General features: G+C 37.9%; 2 protein-coding genes across 2 annotated transcripts in view; both read right to left on the bottom strand.

Annotated features, from left to right (window-relative positions):
• The window catches only part of LOC145978760 (uncharacterized), an 86,452-nt gene extending 72,507 nt beyond the window's left edge, over positions 1 to 13,945 (bottom strand). The window contains exon 1 of the mRNA XM_083111573.1: positions 13,678 to 13,945. Coding sequence (XP_082967699.1) covers positions 13,678 to 13,905 — 228 coding nt within the window. The 5' untranslated portion in view covers positions 13,906 to 13,945. The remainder of the gene's footprint in view (positions 1 to 13,677) is intronic.
• A 2,171-nt stretch (positions 13,946 to 16,116) lies between these two features.
• On the bottom strand, positions 16,117 to 19,139 carry LOC145978761 (uncharacterized). Its single transcript, XM_083111574.1, has 2 exons — positions 18,405 to 19,139; positions 16,117 to 16,158 (listed from the first exon to the last, which is right to left on the bottom strand). The coding sequence occupies exons 1-2, from the start codon at positions 19,137 to 19,139 to the stop codon at positions 16,117 to 16,119; spliced, it is 777 nt and encodes a 258-aa protein (XP_082967700.1).
• Between the last annotated feature and the right edge of the window lie 1,813 nt (positions 19,140 to 20,952).

The following is a 20,952-nucleotide window of genomic DNA, read 5'->3' on the forward strand; positions in this document are numbered from 1 at the left end:
ATTATAACAGCAGCTAGTGGCTGAGCTGGTGCTTTTATACCCAGACAACAGCAGAAACTAGGCTCTGGTGATCCCCAATATAAAATAGTTTTGCTCTTTTATGCTGTTGTACAACACACTTTACCAGGTTTCAGATCTGGGAGCTATCAGTTGTATATCAACTAGCAGTGAATATTCTCAAAATCTCACTTGTGGAGATATTATTTTGCCACATGTATTTCAATCTTACACATTTTATCAGGCCTCAAACCCAGAGCTCTTGTTTACAAGGCAACAATATTAACACTTTGCAATCAGGGGAGGCCTCACATTTTACCAGGACTCAAACCCAGAGCTCTTGTTTACAAGGCAACAATATTAACACTTTGCAATCAGGGGAGGCCTCACATTTTACCACGACTCAAACCCAGAGCTCTTGTTTACAAGGCAACAATATTAACACTTTGCAATCAGGGGAGGCCTCACATTTTATCAGGCCTCAAACCCAGAGCTCTTGTTTACAAGGCAACAATATTAACACTTTGCCATCAGGGGAGGCCTCACATTTTACCAGGACTCAAACCCAGAGCTCTTGTTTACAAGGCAACAATATTAACACTTTGCAATCAGGGGAGGCCTCACATTTTATCAGGCCTCAAACCCAGAGCTCTTGTTTACAAGGCAACAATATTAACACTTTGCCATCAGGGGAGGCCTCACATTTTACCAGGACTCAAACCCAGAGCTCTTGTTTACAAGGCAACAATATTAACACTTTGCCATCAGGGGAGGCCTCAAACACAGAAGCCTCTTGATTACAAAGCATATATGCCATGGGACTATGTCCACATGCAATACACATTGAATATTAGAACCCAGGAGTTATGAGCTCTATATCAGCTAAATACAATTCAAAGTTGGACTTTGAACTGTGCAATGAATATTCTGTAAGTCTCACTCGGGTATATATTATCAGAACAAGGCAAAACCTGAATCCAATTCAGGCATATATGATAACATGCAAGAGTGAAGTTTTATGCTCTTCCAGTAAATTGGAGTTAATAGCATGATGGCATGGCAATTTTCCCTGAAAGGGCACAGTGTAGATTTTATCTCATGCATGCAAGCATATAAAATCTCCCAGGCGTGCATAATTTATTGCTGGCCGGGACATGAAACTGATCAAAGATTAGAAAGAACATGAAACTTCTTGCCTGCCCCTGTCCCATTGTATTGATCCGTAAGTTGTAGAGCATGAGAATATAAACATTTTTGACCTAGTTTTAAGTGTAGTCAAAACAATATCAAGGGGGGCATATTTTTGACAAGTTTATGGACAACAAACTGAGAGATGTAGCATTTACACACATGGGCAAATCTGTCTGAGGGGGGTTCTTCTTTTCTACACTAGAATTCAAAATTCTTTAGATTTAAATATGTACACACATGGCCGATTGGGCTATATGCCCCCTCTTGACATTGTTTTAAGTGTGGGCAAATCTGTCTATTGAGGGTTCTTCTTTTCTACACTAGGATTCAAAATTCTTGGGATTGAGAGCATATCACACTTGAAGAAATGGGGAATAAGGGCATCTTGGCATAGTTTTAAGTGTAGGCAAATCGGGCTGTTTAATCATATGAGCTCTTCTTTTCTACGCTATAAGTGCGCTCATCCTATAGCCAATTATACTACTCAAATAATACCACTTTAAAGTATGACAGTATATTTATGGACACGGTGTACTTATTCTATATTTCTTTCGTTTCCGTCATGTTGTTATACGTATCTGTTTATTGTTTTTGCTGCCGCGAAAACTCAAAGTGAGTTCTCTTCCACAATCTGCTCTTTACCTATCTCAAATATACAATTTATCTCATAGTTTTAAATTTTATCATATATACTCTCTTGGTCCATCCTTCTTACTTTCTACCTTGTATTTTCGTTTCATATATTTAACACTTTATTCTGCATTCTTTCTTCGGTCTCGTGTTCCATATGCCCTAGTCAGACCAATCGTCTTTTTTTCAAACTAATAGTTTTCTCACACATTTTCCTGAGGTAATTTTCACCACTTCTTTTATCGTATTTTTTATTTACCAGTTTTAAAGCGTTCCATCCCTTGACTTGCATTTCAACTTGAACGTAGTTGAACATTTAGTTATATAAAAACTAACTACGTGAGAACTAGGTGAATTTTTGTGTATTTCTTTTTGATTTGCTTTATTTTACTTCCCTGTTCTGCCATTTTTGGCTGATAAGGACGATGAATATGAATGACGATAAAATGAAAGTAAGGAAAGGACAGTCACAAAAACACATGGACAGGATCAGAGTTGTGAAAGGTATAGGATCCCATGCATTCTAATGTGTTCTAATGTGTTCCGTAACAGGACCAAAACATTTTTTCTCGCACATTTTAAATTCGGTCCAAGTTACGTATTGTTTTATTTCAATATGGAACTTAGACCGTATTTATATTGATCCGGAAGAAAGGTTCCCGGACTATATTTAAATTGATTCGGTAAAATGATTCCTGGACTGTATTTAAATTAATCCGAAAAAAGGTTCATGGACCGTATTAAAATTGATCCGAAAAAATATCCCTGGACCGAATTGAAATACTTTAGACATAATGAGGTTCTTTACGGTTCAGAGCCCCTTCACCCTTGCTGGACCGGAATTGATTTTATACAAAATTCCAGTACCTTTAACAACATTGAACAGGATACAACACGAACCACGCAGAGGATTATGCTGGATGAATCCAGACCCCCACTACTTGTAAGTCTGCCGTGCATGGGGCACTTCGTGAAAGTAAGGTCAACATTTAGGTGTCTTCGGAAATAGTTACCCCTTATACATCGTTGTGTGTTTCTACAATTTAGTTAACCGTGACGTGAGAGGTAGGAAGATAATGAAGCAAAATGCTGAAAATCTTTATAATTTCATTTTTCTACTAAGAGAAAGAAAAACGTAATGAATAACCTCAGTGTTGCAAACTACAGTGTAATAAGTATTTACATCCAACTTGTCTAGATAAGTGGTTAAAGTGTACGTATAAGTATATAGTGACACAGGTTCAAGTAATGACATCAAGTTGAATTGTGTATCCGTAATGTCAGGTGAGTAAGGCTGGTTAGGTAGGCAAACAGTAGGGAAGTACGTAGAACTTTGCCAACTTGGCATAGACACACATATCCTAAACAAGCTTAGTATACTGTAACTTGGTGTATATCCAGTGTGGCCTACGTGGCCTGATAGTGATGTAGTACCTGTAACTGACTTTAATGATTGATTGAGTTGGTGTTTTAAGTCCACTTTATGTACAGTAAGGCTAATCGGGACTGGACCTACAGTTTAAAGTGGGATCCGAACCACTATGTGCCTCTACCAGGAGTCGAACCCTGGATCTAGATTACAAGACGACGACGCTATTGGAGAGACCCTGTAATTGACTTTAGGTCTTTTTTATAATCGTTAATATTTCTATTGTCATTTAATGAAATTTGATTATTTTGTTGTGGATAGATTAAACCGGGACACAGAGGTCAACATGAATCTATGTTGGAGTGCATTAGACTCGAGAAAGGCTTTCCAGACTATTGATGCGATTATTCTTGGCACCTACCTAAATACTGTTAATGATAATTTGCACCCCTTTTAAAACTAAGCGAAAGGATTTCCTAGTCAAAAATTTCTGTTATATTCTACATTAAACTTTATACGAGATTGTACAGTCAACGGCAATAAAAATGGGACACCTAGATCCTGAAATACTCACTTCCTTGTAAGGCGTTATGTGTGTTGGCCTAATTTTACGGCGGTGGCAGAACTTTTCATTGAAAATTTGCAATTAAAATTCACTCTTCGCCGTAGAGTTAGCCAACACACATAACATCTTCCAGGGAAGCGAGAATTTCAGGATCTAGGTCTCCATTTTCTTTTGCTGGTGACTGTACATGTTATATATTTTTCATTATATTCAAGAATGTTGTTTGAAGGTTGTTCAGCAGATTCTGATTTGTTAGACGAATGTTCATATATTGTGGACATATAGTATTTTGTCTGGTTTTACTGTATTAGTAGATAGGTGCTGAGTAGAGGGGAGACAAGAAAAGCATGGGGACTCTATTCGGGAGCTGCAGGTTCAACTATTCTGACATGATTTTTTGTGTTTTATTCAATTTCTCAAGGTAAGAAATGGAACAATATCTTTTAGGATGACTTTGACCATAACCTTACATTCTTCTTGTCCGGGTTGAACTAGTGTTCAGGGGCGTATCCAGAAATAAAATTTGGGGAGGGTTCAACCAGGAGTCTCCATTCCCCTATCCCGTAAGGGCAATGGTGCATCCTCCCCTCTATGGATGGTAGGGTGATAATTTAGTTATCTCGTTATCATGGGAGGGAGAGGTGCTTAGTTATTCTTGGAATCGTAATTTCAGAATTGAATGTCCGTTGACACTTTTCAGAAGCAGTTTGTAATATTTGGCTGAACTCTTTATTTATTTATTTACTCAGAGTTTCAGATACAGTCTTATTTGGCCATTTTACACTGAAACAACATAAAGTAGAAACAAAAAGTAAGAATAGATAAAAACAATAACAAGATGGGATAGATTTACATGTTCTTGGTCAGTATATACAAAACTTACGTTCTGGAAGGAAAATATCTACATTCAGGGGAAGTTTGTTGTAGATTTCTGGGAGCCTGTAAAACAAGGAGCGTTGTACGTAGAAGGGATAGCCTAGTGGTTGGGTTGTGGAAGAGTTGCAGGTTGCGCGTTTGCTTTTGGGGTACCCTAAGTGTGAATTCACTGATTAGGAGATCCGTTCTGATTTTGCCATTTATTATTTTGTATAAAAATTTCATGTCAGCTAGATCACGACGAAAGGATGAAGTGTGAATATTCAGAGCAGCCATGGTGTCTGATTTGGATACATGTCGGAAAGAAGGTATTCTATGGCGAACAATTACAAGAAAGAAACTGAGAACAGAATCTATTCTGGTGAGATTGGTTTTTGAGGCCATTGCCCAAATTGAGGAACAGTATTCAAGGATGGGTGAGATGAAAAATTTAAAGAATAAAGCAAGAGATGATGGATTTTGAATTTCGCTAAATCTGTATAGAAGACCAAGAAGGCGCATGGCTTTTTTAATGGTAGCTATAATATGATAATTAAAAGTGAGTTTTTCATCCATGATAATACCTAGGTCCTTTTGGGTTGAAACGTTTTGGATTGGATTGTTTTAAATAAAATAAGTAGACACCACATCTGAAATCTCTGGAAGTCTCTGAAGCAGTTCTGTGACGTCTCTCGGGTAAGAAAGAGCAAAGGCTAAATTGTGATGAGGGCTTTAAATACTTTGGCAACTGTACAGTAAAGCTGAAAACCTTTTCACAGATAACGAGTTCAATGAAGAAAGTCCCCTTTTCAACTGCGGATAGAAGATCATTTGCTTTGGATGGTTCACTCGGACAGTTCCATTTAACTGAAATCAGATTTTCAGCTGGTATATCACTACCCAGCGTGAAACTAAAAAAAAAAAAAAAAACTTTTAGTGGATGTTATTTTCGGAATCCAGAAACCGTGGACACAGAGAAATTTCTATACCTGCCACATCAAGTGTCTCATTGGAAAGTATGCTGAATCTACCATAGTATTTAAAAAATAATAATAATAATAATAAAAAAAGAATTTTGGGAAGTCCGGACCCCCCGGACTTTGCTAGTGTTCATTACATCAGTCAGTGTGTAAAATACATGCATGTACTCGCTTGTAGATATGCATAACACGCATTTGCTCGACGGATGGATGCATATACAACAGATGGGATAATAGAAATCGAACTCATGTTCCATTAGCTGTGCTGTTTGTCGTAGTCATTTAATAAATTACCACATTGGAGGTCCACGATTCAATATAATGTACATCATGCCCGTAAATGAGTGGTACACTTTCAGGCGATAAAATACAAGGCTTATCCTCATATATCCTGTATCAACGAAAAGCCAAACCTTTCTCTAGTCGATTTATAAAAGTCAGAAAATTAAGACTAATATTCAAAACCTTTGTTCCTGCATTGTATTTAAATGTCATCACGATCAGACAAGTTGTTTTTTTTAATTACAAAATTTCAAAGAGCGTGGTCGTTTGAAAAACACCATAAAAACGGCAGTTTTTCTTCTCACGACGATCAAAAGTCGAAGGCATACTCGAAACTGGTTATCATAGATTAACAGAATAAGCTAAATTTTGTTGTAACTCGTTTTTATTTAGGTCTACTGGTTAATTTTTAATTGGAGTTCCAAACTCGAGTATCCCGAGTCTTTTCGAAATAACCTTGATCTCAGAGTTCGAAGAACGGACGAAATAGATTTCTCAGGAAGTGCTCCCAAGGTAGTTCAATGCCAAGAGTGTTTGGAGAGCATCCAGACGTGTACCACTTAAGTTCTCACCTTGAATCCTCTCTCTGTGTTTCTCAATCCGGCTGGCATCCTTCACTGGCCAGTCCACATGCGTGTTCACCTAAACACACATTCCACAAGGGGGTTAGTGGTCGCACGGATCTAGCCAGTCAATTTCCACCAAAGTTTCTGTGCGTCATTTTCTTTAGTCACGTTAGGAGATAGTCGCACCGAATGACATGCATATATTTCTGTTGTCTCAGAAGTTTACATGGCATGATGTCGCATTCTCACAGAAAAGGGTGAGGACGTGACTAGTGTTGGATTCTAGCAGAGGTATTTTCGGGGTTTTCCCGACTCGTCTGGACCACATTCAATTGCAAATAATACCGAGACCTGATGATCAGAGGCAGGGAATATGGTGTGGAACCTTATATTAACATCCCCCATTTCGGTTTACAGCAGAGCTTTACTTTCCATGTCTTCTTCGCAGTGAATTAGCTAGCAAAAGATGCTTCAGTAATTAAACAATAGGCGTAACTTGGCGGGGGTAAGGGGACACATGCCCCTCCAAATTTTCAAATTTACTAAAATTTAGAAGTTTATCGTTGTTGCTAACCTCTTAGGACCTGAGGGCCAATGTAATAAGGGGTAGACTTTTTGATTCTGCCTCCTTGCAAAGTTAAGCCCCAAAGTCGGTTCTGCCCCCCTTTCCACCAAAGTTAGATTCCAAGTTACGCCCATGAATTAAACAAAATCAATAATATGTTGCATTTGTCTTGTTTTTGCTATACTTGTAATTTAAGTTTTTCGGTGTTTAAAATGCAAGAGACATATAATCAGTACTTACCAAATTAATTTAATGTTGTTGACCTGAGGCATTAGATTCAGTCGTTGACAGCTACTTTTAACCGAATATTATATTTGTCAACAAGCCCAGACACAATAGAACTATTCCATGATTTATTTATTCATATCTATTTTGAAAGGTACATGTTAATTAATGTATAAAGTATAATGTACGTATATTATAAAGGTATTTACGAGTAAAAATGTTGGGATCAGAGCATCGACTTTTTGAAGACGAATTTGCCGGCCTGTGGAGTATTTGGTTAGCGGCAGCAGATTTGTAGTAAAAATCACAGTCTGTCGAAGATTCGATCCCCATTACCGACAAAAGAAATTTCACTTAAAGATGAGAGAAGAGGTGCTGTCGAGACGTAGTGTTAAAAGAAGTATAGTTTAAAGCAGTAGACAATGGGTAATGTCCAATTAACATTGTGTGCTTACTCAATGGACATTTCCCTAACTCTTTTTAAATATCATTTTTAAAATCTACACCATCGACAAATAACCTCTGCAATTTCCCACGTTCATGTGCGTTCATTTTTAGGTAAAAAATCCATTTTCTAATTTTCGAGCCGAGCCTTGCGCGTAAAACACACCTGCTCCATGTTGTGACGTCGTCGTTCGGCTCGTCCTGTCGTCTGCACTTTGCGTTGGCTGCATTTGGTGTTAGGACGTGTCTGTGTTTGCTATGAGATAATGGATTGGAAAAGATACGTAACTACTAGAACAGGAAATGATCGTTAGCACTAAGCAAGCACTAAGTCAGTGCTTTACCACAATTTTCTCTGCTGAGTTACATTACAAATAAGATATTTTGTTGCTTTGTGCCGAAACAAGTTTCCATCTTGTGAGTTACAAGAGCAGAGCAGCCAGAATATTATAGCTGGTCAGTGTTGTGGATATCACAGTGGAAAAAAAAGATTTCGCCATTATGCACAAATACGAGTACCAGATGCTCCAATAAGATATTTCTGAATGAACCCACGAATGAAAAAAAAACAGATGACTTGTTTGTGTGCGATTTACATGGCGAGGCCACATGAATGATAAGCTACAAGAACAATGAAATTGGTCTGTGAAAGCTATGTAAAAGTGCAAGTTACTAAAAATACTGTTCTATTTGGTTATATTGTAGTGCATTACCATGGGCGTAGCCAGAAATATTTGTACGGAGGAGGGGGTTCAGACTGTGATAAAAGTTAAAACATTAATAATAATAATAATAATAATGATTATGATTGTTATTGCACAACAATAACTATTATACACTAATAAAATAAAAGTTTTTATATCTATAATAATTTTATTACATCCTTCCTTTGGCAGGATGTTCTATTCGGTCCATCAGATGAGCGAATATGCAGCGCAACTGTTCCTTATTTTTTCATTTTTTAAATTTTTTACATTTCAAATACAGTTAGTGTACTGAAATGCAAAGCACTATATTTTGTTATTTACATTCACACGCTTTGTTCAAGAAAAAAAATAAGTTAGGAGTAAATTTTGGTGCGTTAGTATAGTGCGACCTCTCACATATGAAATCTAATTTTTGGAATTTTGAATACTTGAACCACCTATTCCTTGGATTAAATAATAAAAATGTTGTTCCTGCATTTTACAGTCAACTTTTTTGATCTCGCGCATTTTTTAATTTGATTTTTCTGTTGGAATCATGGGCGTCGACCCCCCCCCCTTGGAAATTGTCATAGTTCATTTTAAGTTACAAAAAAGAAGAAAGCTTGTTATTTTTAGTGTTAATAAATAATAGGAGAAATAAAGATAATTTAGTTAGTATTTGAACAGAATATAGCGACAGTAGAAAGTGTGTTAGATCAAAAAAATTAAAGGAAAATATAGGAACCAAGTTGTATCTCCATGTTCTACAATTTAATCCAAGAAATAAATGGTTCCACAGTTTTCATTTACCAAAAAATATAGTTTTATGGGAGAGGTCACAAATAAACCTGATGAGTAAAAATTTCCCCTACCTTTTACAACCTTTTCGCGAATGATGTGTGCAAAAGTTAATAACAAATACAATAACTGTGAATTTCAGTACACTGAGTGAAATGTGAACAAAAATTATATGAAATAACTTTTTACTAGATATACACTCATCTGTTTATGTTTATTAGTATATAATATTTATCATTGTAAAATAACAATTTTATTTTTATCAATTTTTATTATTGTTATTATTTCTACTATTCAAGTTTTATCATTTCCCGAGCTGCAGCAAACAATTCTGGCAACGCCTATGGTTGGAATAATATCTAACTGAAATTTATTTATGTTATTATTATTTACAATAAAAATAATATACTTTCTGTTTTTTGTAACTTGAAATGAACGATAGCAAATTCTAGGAGCTGGTCAACGGACCGCTTCGAACCCCCGCCCTTCCCGACGCTCATTTGCATTACATACATTTATTTTCAGGTACGGAAGAAAAAAGAAAAAAGCCCAGGGGGCGCGAAGGGGTGCTGTCGTGCACACCCCTTTTCGAAACCAATTTTCAACCTAATGATATATTATATTACGTCGTGCTATTAAAACAATGTCACTTTGAGTGTAGAATGTTAGTTATTGAAGTGATGCCGCCGGTTTTGTAAACAACAGGCAATACATTGGCCCTGATAGAGAAATCGCATTTACTTTCCTGTAGTGGCGGCAATCTACTGTATACAAATATCAGAGGCTGTTGTCTTTCTTTCGTCAGCATTGTTGCTAAGAATTGTTTCTACTTTTGTTTATTCCGGTAGTCTGTTTGTTGTTTTCGATAATTGCCTACAGCTCAGCGTCGGTTGCTTCATGTTTTTCAATTTTTTTGGCATTACTGCTAAAAAACAGTCTCATTATACGCCCACTTGTTCTTCCTCTTCCTCTATTCTCAAAATCACACTGCAACAAAAAATTCAGTTGCTTTCAGTAGATCATTGGGTTGTGCCCGGGATATTATAACGTGAGTTATATCGAGACGGGTAGTTTTTGTTAATGAACACTTTTATCAAAGGGTAGCAGTCTCATAATTACGTGACATTCACTACATGAATTCGTATATACGTGTTATTTTCTATTGCAAATAGCAGAACTTCAGGCAGCATAGCGATCTTTTTTACCCAACGCGCGCAAATTGAACACTCAGCAGTGGTCTCTGATATCTGTGCATTGTGAACAAGTACAAAAAGATAAAGAACAGTTTGTCAACAAAATGTTAGATGTTTATGGAAAGGATATAAGGTGAATCCAGTTTCTATTTAAATAGTGAACTCAATCTGAACTTGGCATCAACGACAAGGTATTTTCAATTCAATTTCAATTATATACCGGTAACTTTTGTAACAACAACAATAAAGATAAAATATATTAAGTTTCTAGAAAGATATGGGATCTCACTCTTCGGATGCCCTCACATGCATGTTTGGTGTTTTCTATATTTCAACATCACACCCCCCTAAATTTCATTCCGTACCCCCTCAGCACCCCTAGATGTTTAATCCTGGCGCCGCCACTGAAAAAGACTGACTCCAGGTAAACTTATTGCACTGCAGTAATACCAGTCCTACTAATAATAACTGAAAATTAGGAATGATTGCTACTGAGAAAAAAATTTCAACAGAATAATATTAAATGATGTTGAATAAGCTGTCGATGAAAGTAAACACCATGTTATTCCCTTGCAAAACTTAACTCGCTGCTTTCGCTCCTCTTATCTCTGCTCCATCCAATATCAGTTGTGCAAAATATGGAGCTACCGTGAATGCATCTGGCACATGTTAGATTGCCGGAATTGGCTTTCGTACATCTCTCGTACATCTCTTCAGTATTCAGCGTTACAAACACAAGGAGCAACGAACGCCTTCGTGCATGGATTTCTAGAGCGCTATTTTCTTCTTCTCGCACGTGTCCCTATCACCCTATGGCGATTTTGAACAAAGGTACTGAAGGATTGTATCAGACAAAATCCGATAGCATCCCGCGTTCAAAACTCTTCCTCCTATTTGAAAATATAAATAGGTCATTCGCAGTGGCGTCGCGTGCGGTTCGCATACGAGTGTTCACATTAATGTTTTTGTACTGAATGCAGATTTACTCCTCTCCCTTGTAACTTCATCTTCAAATGAAAAGTGAGAATAATAGTTCAATTTATTTTCAACAATTTTCCCCCAAAAATCACGCTATATTTGAAGTAATACAAGAAGGTCCTAGGGGAAATTGTCCCTCTCCCCCTTAAAATCCGCCAGGTTTAGCGAATTCTCGATAAAGTTTGCAACTATGTAGCACAGACTTTTTCGAGTCCCCCTAGACATGCCTTGTATATGCTGCACTCTGGTGCCGAATGTAAGAAGTATTGCCGATTGCGTCAGTGTTCGCACAGCGAAGTGAACATCTTCGGGGTATGGTGGCCAACAGCCCCTTAGCTGTCAGCTCTATGCAACACGCATAGCAATTGTGTTCAACGCCCCCCGTGGAACACCGTGGGAGTCAGTGTTACCAACTATCTAGAAAAGTTATCAGACATGAAATAATTCTTGTCAGAGTAAATTGTGTGTATATACTCGTACATCAAACATAGTATTTTTTCGAATAAATATACTTATGTGTGTGCATTTAATATGTACCTAATTTAAGACATATACATGAGTGTTCACGTGCTCATGCGAACATTATCAGGCGACGCGTCTGGTCATTCGCAAATATTAACACAAAAGACATCACAAAACGCTTCCTCCTATTCACGGAAGTAAATAGATCCTTCGCAACATGAGTGGGACAAACAACACAAACGTCCGCCTCACACCGAGGCACAAGGCGAACCACTCTAGAGCGCTAAGCAGACGACCGAGTTCACTGCCGAACGAGAACGTCATAACTGAAATATCCAATTAGCGACCGTTCTGTTTTCGTGACGTATAGCATCAATTTGGCACAACTTCTAAGGCCAATTTTTCGCAAACTATTTTGCACAACGTTAATGTAAAATGAATGGCATGCAGTGATACAGTTAAAATCATATTTTAGGCTAGAGTGGAAATGTCCATTATCACTTTACTGTGAAACGAACCAGAGATCCTTTAATGAATTAATTAAAAGATGACAACTAAAATTGAGGATAGAAAAGTTAAGGAAACCTGATGGTAAGTGACCTATAGGAAATGCCAATACTAAAATAGAATGACAAAATTAAGATGGACCTGAAGAAAAATGGTAAAAATTGTCAAGAATGAATTGATCTTAAGTAGGAGAGGGAAAATGTAGGAAGTACCTTTGAGTTTACGAATGCCAGAGTGTCAGTTTAACATGAACCTCTAAGTCATTGGTGATACACCCTATATATATCAAGAAGTCGGCGAATGTACGAGTAGTACATTATGTTGGTAAGTATTGTTCTCATTTAGAAGATCGACCGTGATTTTTCTAGTCATTGAGACTAGAACACACTACACTCAGGACTGTAAATGTATCAGTTGAAACCAGTAGCGTGCTCAAGGGGAAGGGTTGATGGGTGTCATAACCAACCCCCTCCTCCTTTTGACTCGGCATCTCCAAAGGAAATAACTTCAAATGCTGGAATACGTGGCAAAATATAGGGCAGACTACTAAAAAATAAGTCATAATCCCACCCTTTCGAAAATCCTGAACACGCCACTGGCTGAAACAAAAAGAAAAGAAAAAGTCTGTAGCTTAGACCAAACGTTTCAGTGCATCACCGATAAAAATGCATAAAAATGCATAAGTTGGCGCTCAACATCGAAAGAAATACTCACTTGCGCCATAAGATGCACTTTAACGTTATCTTTACAAATGCTACAAAATAAATCAAACGTAAACCTGATTCTTGGAAAAGGAGAAAAAACACACTTTAATGCATCAATCGATGCGTTTCTCGTGCATGAAATAGATTTGATGCATTTAGTTTTCTGTGTGGTCTAAACAAGAGCGTCCGCAGAGGGGCACTTGCCCCCCTCCCACCCAGAGATACCTGGAAAGACTTCATACAATTCAAATTTTGAAATTGTAGCGTGAAAATATGGACGAAAGGGTGGCGTGAAAGACAGCAGATTAAGTTCCTATGCAAATTACCCAAGAGCTGGGGATGATTTCTGAGAATTGCCTCAACTGGGGAAAAGCACCACTCCACATTTCCCCCAATTTAAGCACTTCTGCCCCCCCCCCCCCTCCGTCTTCCTTGGGTACATATTGATTAGCAACGTTGCCTAACACCAGCCAGCACAAAACAACGAAGCCAATCTCCGTAGCGGAGCGGTTATCACAGCTCGCCACAATGCCAGGAGTCCCGGGTTCGAATCCCTGCCTGAGCATGGGTGCTCTTTGTGAGTGTCACTTCATGAATTTCATCATCTTCATCTTCGCGAATAGACAGAAAAGCGAAGTAAAATAAACCAAATGACAAAATAACAAAAGAAAGACACTTACCAAGGCCGGTCTGTCCTGGTGCGAGGCGAACTTCTTCCAAACGAATTCTGGAAGCGTTTCGTGCGGAACGTCAACGTCAGAGTACGGAGATGCCAAAACGCCTTGGCTCTCTGTCGAGTAACGTTTACCAGGAGTCCTATGCCCGTTCAAGCATGCAAACACATTCAGAAGTCTCTCGTGTTTGCAGGTGATTTTCGTCACTCTAATCACTCCTCGGATCACAGTCATTTTCCCGAGCACCGGCTCATCCACAGATCACCTCCCCGTCCTGTGCTTCACTGAAAGCGCGAGTCGAATTGAGCAGATAAAGTTTTAACGAACAGGATACGGCGTGCGCGAGACACTCCCGTGACGTAATTCCCGGTTTAGCACGAAACGGTCGCTCGAAAACCAAGGGTTGCCGATATCGGAACTACCGGTAGTTTATATTTGCGATAAAGGAAAAGGAATTCATATTTTGCTCCTTCTCAACGTTCACACCTATCCATGAAGGTATTTCCTGTTCAAGGACAGAATTATGTAAGGTGTCTGGATAAGTGACAAAGCACATTTTACAAGCAATCGTTTGGTTTTATATTAATAAGCGTCACATCGTTTCCCTTAAGTGAACTACGAGAAGTCCTTCAAGAATTTGCAAGTCATTCTACTGTATCTTAAACTATTCTCCAAGTGGTTCGTGCTAGCAAACTAATAAGAACACCAGTAAAAATAACATTAGTAGTCAGGGACGTATCTAGGTTGATCAGTTTGGGGGGCCCAAACGTAAGATTTTATCTATTAAAGTATTATAAATTAACAAACTATTTATACATATGATGTATACATACATTATATATATGTATGTATATATATATATATATATATATATATATATATATATATATATATATAGTCTTGGAAAGAAAAGGATCAAGGGCCTACTCGGTGGTATCATCGTTGCCTTGTAATCAAGGGGTTCCGGGTTCGATATCCGGTGGATGGTCATAGTGGTTCGGATCCCACTTTACACTATAGAACCAGTCCCGATTAACCTTACTGTGTATAAATTGGACTTAAAACACCAACTCAATCAATCAATAAATTGGAAAGGAACATAATTTTCTTCTGTAGCCCGCAACAGTCTACGGATATACTCTCGTGAAATCCACAGCCATTATTCGGGAAACTAAATGCAGAATGAACTCATTAGCTTAATGGCTGATACACCAAGAACAATGTTATTAGGCTTTAGATTTGTAAATTTGCTGGGAAAAAAATTGAGAAGTAGATAAAACCCTTTTCCGTGGTTTTAGATATAAAGTGATGGAACCAGGTTTACAAGTATTGGCAACAGTGCAAATATGAAATGTGTGCGTAATGAGTTCAAGCTAGGCATCTCATGTATACAGTTCATATCGGAATCGAATCCTGTATCTCTTAGTTCAAGGGCGGGCCAGAGTCTTCTATGGCATGTGATTGTTCACTTAGAGAATGATGCCGATAAGAAATTATATGCACACGTCTAATTTCTTAAAATTAATCGTATTTGTGTGTGGAAAACTGAATATATGTTGGCACTGGATAAAACAAAGTTCCCACACGCTCAAATTACGCTCTCGTCTTTGGTTCGGCAGGTTCAACAACCTGCCCGGGTTCGATTCCCGATGGAGGCACATAGTTGTTCGGATCTCACTTCAAACTGTAGGTCCAGTACCGATTAGCCTTACTGTGCATAAAGTGGATTTAAAACACCAGTTCAATTAATCAATCAATCGAAAGGTTCAAGGTTCGATCGCTGGTGGTCAGGCCGGTAGCCAGAATTTGATTTCGGAAGGGGCTTATCCCTTATCGGCAGCCGCCATCTAAAGACGAAAAGGTTGGAGGGAGGAGTAAATGCGCTGAAGATGAATTTCTTGGTATATTGCAACTTACCATATACAAGATGTTTAATCCTGTTAATGAAGTAAATTTAATTACTACTGCACATTATTAACCTTTTGAGTCCCAAGGCCATTTTCACATGCAACCCCGTTGGTCCCGAGCAGATTTTGAGCAAAATGCAGAGTTTCAATTAAATGAGTGTAGATCGGAGGCTAATTGCCCTAGAGAGATGAGTGATATACCGTTGTACGCGGAATGAACCAGAGATTCAGACTATATGAAATTTATGCATACTGTCGCAAACTGGCATATTCAATGTTCTTGCCGCTAACCGCACAGATTTCTTGGAATGAATGCTTCTCGAAAACAATCGACATCATCATTATTTGTGCTGAGAAGTGTGGTACCACCTTATGTACCGTTTCTAAAAAAAAAATCCTTTCTACGCAATGATACTATGTCTAGAAGGAGGATTTTCTGGTAATGTGTTCTGAAGTCTCTCTGAGTTTGCGTCACAGATTGTGTTTTGAGTAAACCAGCACACAGTTTGGGTTCCCTCTTGTGGAGTCACCACTCTCTTCAATTACGAAACTGTATGACATCCACAAACATGTTCTTGACCTAGAAATAGATAGAGTAAGTTTTTGAGTTTGTCTAACCATCCATACTACTAGTTTCTATGTATTTATATTTCTTCTGTTTTATTCAAAATTAAAATGTGCCAGACGTTTTGTAGACACCCTGTATAAATTATAGGATTTCATATATTTAGATTGAAAATGTGCGTAAAGCCAGATTTATTGAGATAAATTAACAGCCAGATATAGAAACTTAAAATTTAACTAAAAATGTATTTCTTACAGCATTTAAATTGCAGGAGAACATGGTCTTTCTCTTTATCCTGTGTTGTGAACGTACTTGAACTCTTGTCTCTCCACTTCATGTTCAATACATTCCTATTTCAGTAAATTGAAGATCGGTTTAACATTTTGATCTATTAAAAGAGCATGCACGTGCAACAAATATTGTTCAGACACATGAAGTGATCATTTGTCGTGACGTAGATATTAAGCCAACCAATCGAGAACACTTTGCAATTTCATCAAAGACAAACATGACGCTACACACCATATACTGTTCTCCTATTGCTCTTGCATAATCAACAAGTTATTTTGCAAATGCAACGAATAGAAACGTTGCATACCTTACAATTTTTCTCTGTATCTAATAGTATATCTAGTTTAGCGTTCGGAACAGTTGATACATTTAAGGTGTATTATACTTGGTACTCAGTGGTTGTATTCTATTTAATAATAATAACTGATTATTGCTCTGCGGTGAACGATGAGACTCGCTGAAGTACACAGACTCCTCTCAGGTACAGGGGTAGTGTTAGGCAAAGGCAATATTTCACAGCACAGATGAATAAAACCACATTACTGCCGTAGATAAAATGAAAGTATTTATTCTCTATTTATTACAATTATAATGCAAATATACTTACTTACTTACTGGTCGGCGCTACAGTCCATGTAGGTCCTTGGCCTTCCTGACTACCTCTCTCCATTCATCTCGATCCTCTGCTTTTCTTATCCATCCTTTAACTTCTAACCTTCTTAGGTCCTCTTCCACGTCCTCTATCCATCTTTTCCTGGGCCTACCTCTTCTCCTTCTCCCTTACGGTTTTCCATTGAATATTTTCTTGACAACCCGTGCTTCTTCCATCCTCTGAACATGCCCAGCCCATCGTATTCTACCCTGTTTGATCTTCACTACAATATCTGGCTGGTTAAACAATTCCTGTACTTCCATATTTGTTCTCATTCTCCATGCCTCTTTATCTCTTACCGTTCCAAATATCCTTCTCAGTATTTTCCTTTCCCACCTTAACAACCAATCTTCCTCTCTTACCGACATCACCCAACTTTCTGAACCATACATTACTATGGGTCTTAATATTGTTGTATATATTTTAATTTTTGTGTTCCTACTAACATTCTTAGATTTAAGCACATTTTGCAAAGAAAAATAGCATCGATTTCCACTTGTTATCCTTTCCTGTATTTCTGTAGCTGTCTTGTTATCTGCTGTTATTATTGAGCCAAATATTTAAAGGCTTCCACCCTTTCATATTCTTTTCCATTTATTCTTATGTAAGATTCTCTTCTGCCTCTTTCTAGATTTCCCATCTTCATATATTTGGTTTTATTTGTGTACACTTCCAGTCCTAGTTCTTGAGCTTTCTCTTCTAATACTTGATAACTCTCTTCCATAGCTTTCTTATTCCTTGCTATTAAAGCTACATCATCTGCATATGCTACTATTTGTGTTAGTCTATTTAATATTGTTCCTCCAGCGTTGATTGGTAGTTGTTGGATTACTTTTTCCAATGCTAAATTAAATAGTATTGTAGAAAGTAAATCTCCCTGTCTCAGTCCTTTCTCTACTTTAAACAGGTTTGTCATTTCCTGTTCTACTCTGACTTTACATTCCGTTGTTTTCATTGTCATTTTTGTCAGTCTTATCAATTTCCTTGGGATCCCAAACTCTTTCATTATACTGTAGATCTTGTTTCTTTCCAAGCTGTCGTATGCTTGTTTAAAATCGACATATAGTTGGTGAAGTTCTTTTTTATACTCATAGAACTTCTCCAACACTTGACGCAATAAAAATATCTGGTCCATCGTGGAGCGATTTTTTCTAAATCCTGCTTGGTAATCTCCCATGATTCTTTCCATCCAATCTTCCAATCGTGTTGCTAAAATTTTACCAAATACTTTATAAGTTCCATCCAGTAGTGTTATTCCGCGGTAGTTTTCACACTTAGCTTTATCCCCTTTCTTATGTATCGGGCATATTATTCCTACTGTCCAGTCTCTGGGCATTTCTTCTTTTATCCAAACTTCTTCTCTCACTTCATATATGGCCTTCTTCACTCCTTCTCCACCATATTTCAACAGCTCCGATTCTATGCCATCTTCTCCTGGCGCTTTATTATTATTTAGAGACTTTATTGCATCTTTTACTTCCTTTAAAGTTGGTATTAACCCTTCCTCCTCTTCCTCTCTTATTTCTTCATCTTCATCACATTTCCCCTCTTCTTTATCCTCCTCATTGGTTCCGTTAAGTAATTCACAGAAATACTCCTGCCATCTTTCCATCATCTTTCTTTTGTCTCCAATGAGGTTTCCTTCTTTATCCTTGTAGAAAACTGCTCTGGGTTGGTATCCTTTCTTCAGATCTCTTGTTTTCTCGTAAAACTTTCGTATCTCATTTCTATCTTTCATTTCATCTAACTCTTCTATTTTATTACTCTCAAACTGTCTTTTCTTAGCTCTACATGTCTTATCTGCTTCTCTCCTCTTTTCTCTATATTCTTCCACTACTTGTCTTGTTCTCCGTTGAAGCATCCTTTGTCTGGCATCGTTTCTCTCCTGTATTAATATTGAGCATTCTTCATCAAACCACTGTTCTCTCTTCTTGTTTTGTTTCTTTCCCAATGTATCCTCTGCTGCCTTACCTATTACTGTTTTAAGTATTTCCCACTTACATTCTAGTTCTTCTTTCTCCCATATATCTTTTTTTGTTTCCAGTGCCTCCATAAGTTTTTCTTGGTATTCCTATCTTACTCTGGCATTCCTGAGTTCCTCTACATTATGTTTCATGTTCTTACTTTCCTTTTTTGATCTTTTCACATCAATTTTCTGTCTGTACTTGATTCTCACTAGATGGTGGTCTGTGTCACCATCAGCACCTCTAAAACTACTGATCTCCATAATATCTGTGGCATGTCTCCTGTCTATTATAACATGATCTATTTGGTTTTTTGTGCGGCTATCTGGAGACACCCAGGTCTCCTTTTTTATGTCTTTTCGTGGAAGCCAAGTACTTTTAATTACCATTTCCTTACTGCTTGCAAGGTCTATCAATCTCATTCCGTTATCATTGGTTACTTCATGCAGGCTTTCTTTGTCTATTATGCTTCTGTACATCTTCTCTCTTCCTATTTTGGCGTTTAAGTCCGCTAATATGATTTTTACATCGTGTCTTTGTACATGATTTATTTCTTCTTCTAATTTTGAGTAAAAAGCATCTTTCTCCTCCTCCTCTCCTTCTTCTGTGGGGGCATACACACAAAACATTGTGATATTGAAGAATTTTGCTCTAACTCTGACTGAGCATATCCTATCATTAATTGCTGTAAAGTTAATAATACTTGGTTTAATAGACTTTTGGATTAGGAAACCTGTACCATTATTACCAGTTTCTCCTCCACTATACATCAGTATATGTTTTCCAGACGATATCATTCTTTGTCCTTTCCAGCGTGTTTCTTGTAATGCTAACACTTTCACTCCATACTTTTCTATTTCGTCTCTTATTTCTCTCAGCTTTCCTGGTCTCTTCAATGTTCTTACATTCCAGGTTGCGAGCATTATATCGGTTTTCCTTCTCATTAACCTTTTCTTTCGCCGGGTCGTCAACAAATTATCCAATCTCCTCCGAGGCAATCTTGTGGTATCCGTAACAAGTTCTTTTGACGGGGTAGGGGAGTTAACCCTACGCCCAACCCCCAACCTGGAGGACCAGGATTTATTTAAGGTTTACTCCCCTAGGTAGGTTGGTGTTGCTTTGCCTTCGGAGCCCTTCCTACCCCTTGGTTTTCTGTCAGGGTATCATTCCCTTAGCCTTTGGGGATCCCTCCCCTCCCTGCAAGGCAGCAGGGGCCGTGCTTATTTAATGGCGGCACTTCTTCGCCATGTCACAGTGCTGTCTTTGGGCATTTCTGGGTTTTAATGGGTGTGATCCTGCCACAGATCACTCCCTCCAGACCCTGATAGCACTGCCGCCTCGGTCCGGGACTGCTTATTTGGTTATTCGCAGCTAACCATCATATCTGATGGCCATTCGCTATCCGCCACCTGCGACCCGCCCAGTAGCTGAGGCCCGCCCTGGGATAATGCAAATATGCTTCTTATGAATATGAGGATTTTGCTTTAACGGTGTCTTGATTAAACTATAACACATAATCTCAATTCGTGGCTATCGGCGAAACCTATGGTCGCATAGGCCTAGCCTGCGCCCCGAGCAGTTCTCTTGAGTTTAAAATCTATCGACGATCTGCGGTGAATGTGTTAATTTCTTATGCAAAATCCTTGCTTTTATACTATTTCAAGATCACAGATCAAATTCAAATGAATCACTTGCTATTTACAAAAATATACTGGAAACAAAACTCACATCTGCACATGTTTAGATTCCAAATTCACACAATGCATTTTCTCAAATATAAAGGTACATTGAATTTACTCATAATAGAACATAAAATACAATAAATATTAAACAAGATATACAACATCAAAGAAAGGTGTAATTTACATACAATAACACAAAATTACGTGTTCTTTTACAAAA

Source organism: Lepisma saccharinum, chromosome 25, assembly GCF_977018435.1.
Source record: "Lepisma saccharinum chromosome 25, izLepSacc3.1, whole genome shotgun sequence".
NCBI classification, from domain to species: Eukaryota; Metazoa; Arthropoda; class Insecta; order Zygentoma; family Lepismatidae; genus Lepisma; species Lepisma saccharinum.

Bases quoted from the DNA above. Each gene is read 5' to 3' on its own strand.
- LOC145978761 (XM_083111574.1), bottom strand. From the start codon at position 19,139: ATGGAGGCACTGGAAACAAAAAAAGATATATGGGAGAAAGAAGAACTA. The intron at 16,159-18,404 runs GTAGGAATAATA...ATCTATTTCTAG, and splicing joins AAATGCCCAGAGACTGGACA to GTCAAGAACATGTTTGTGGA.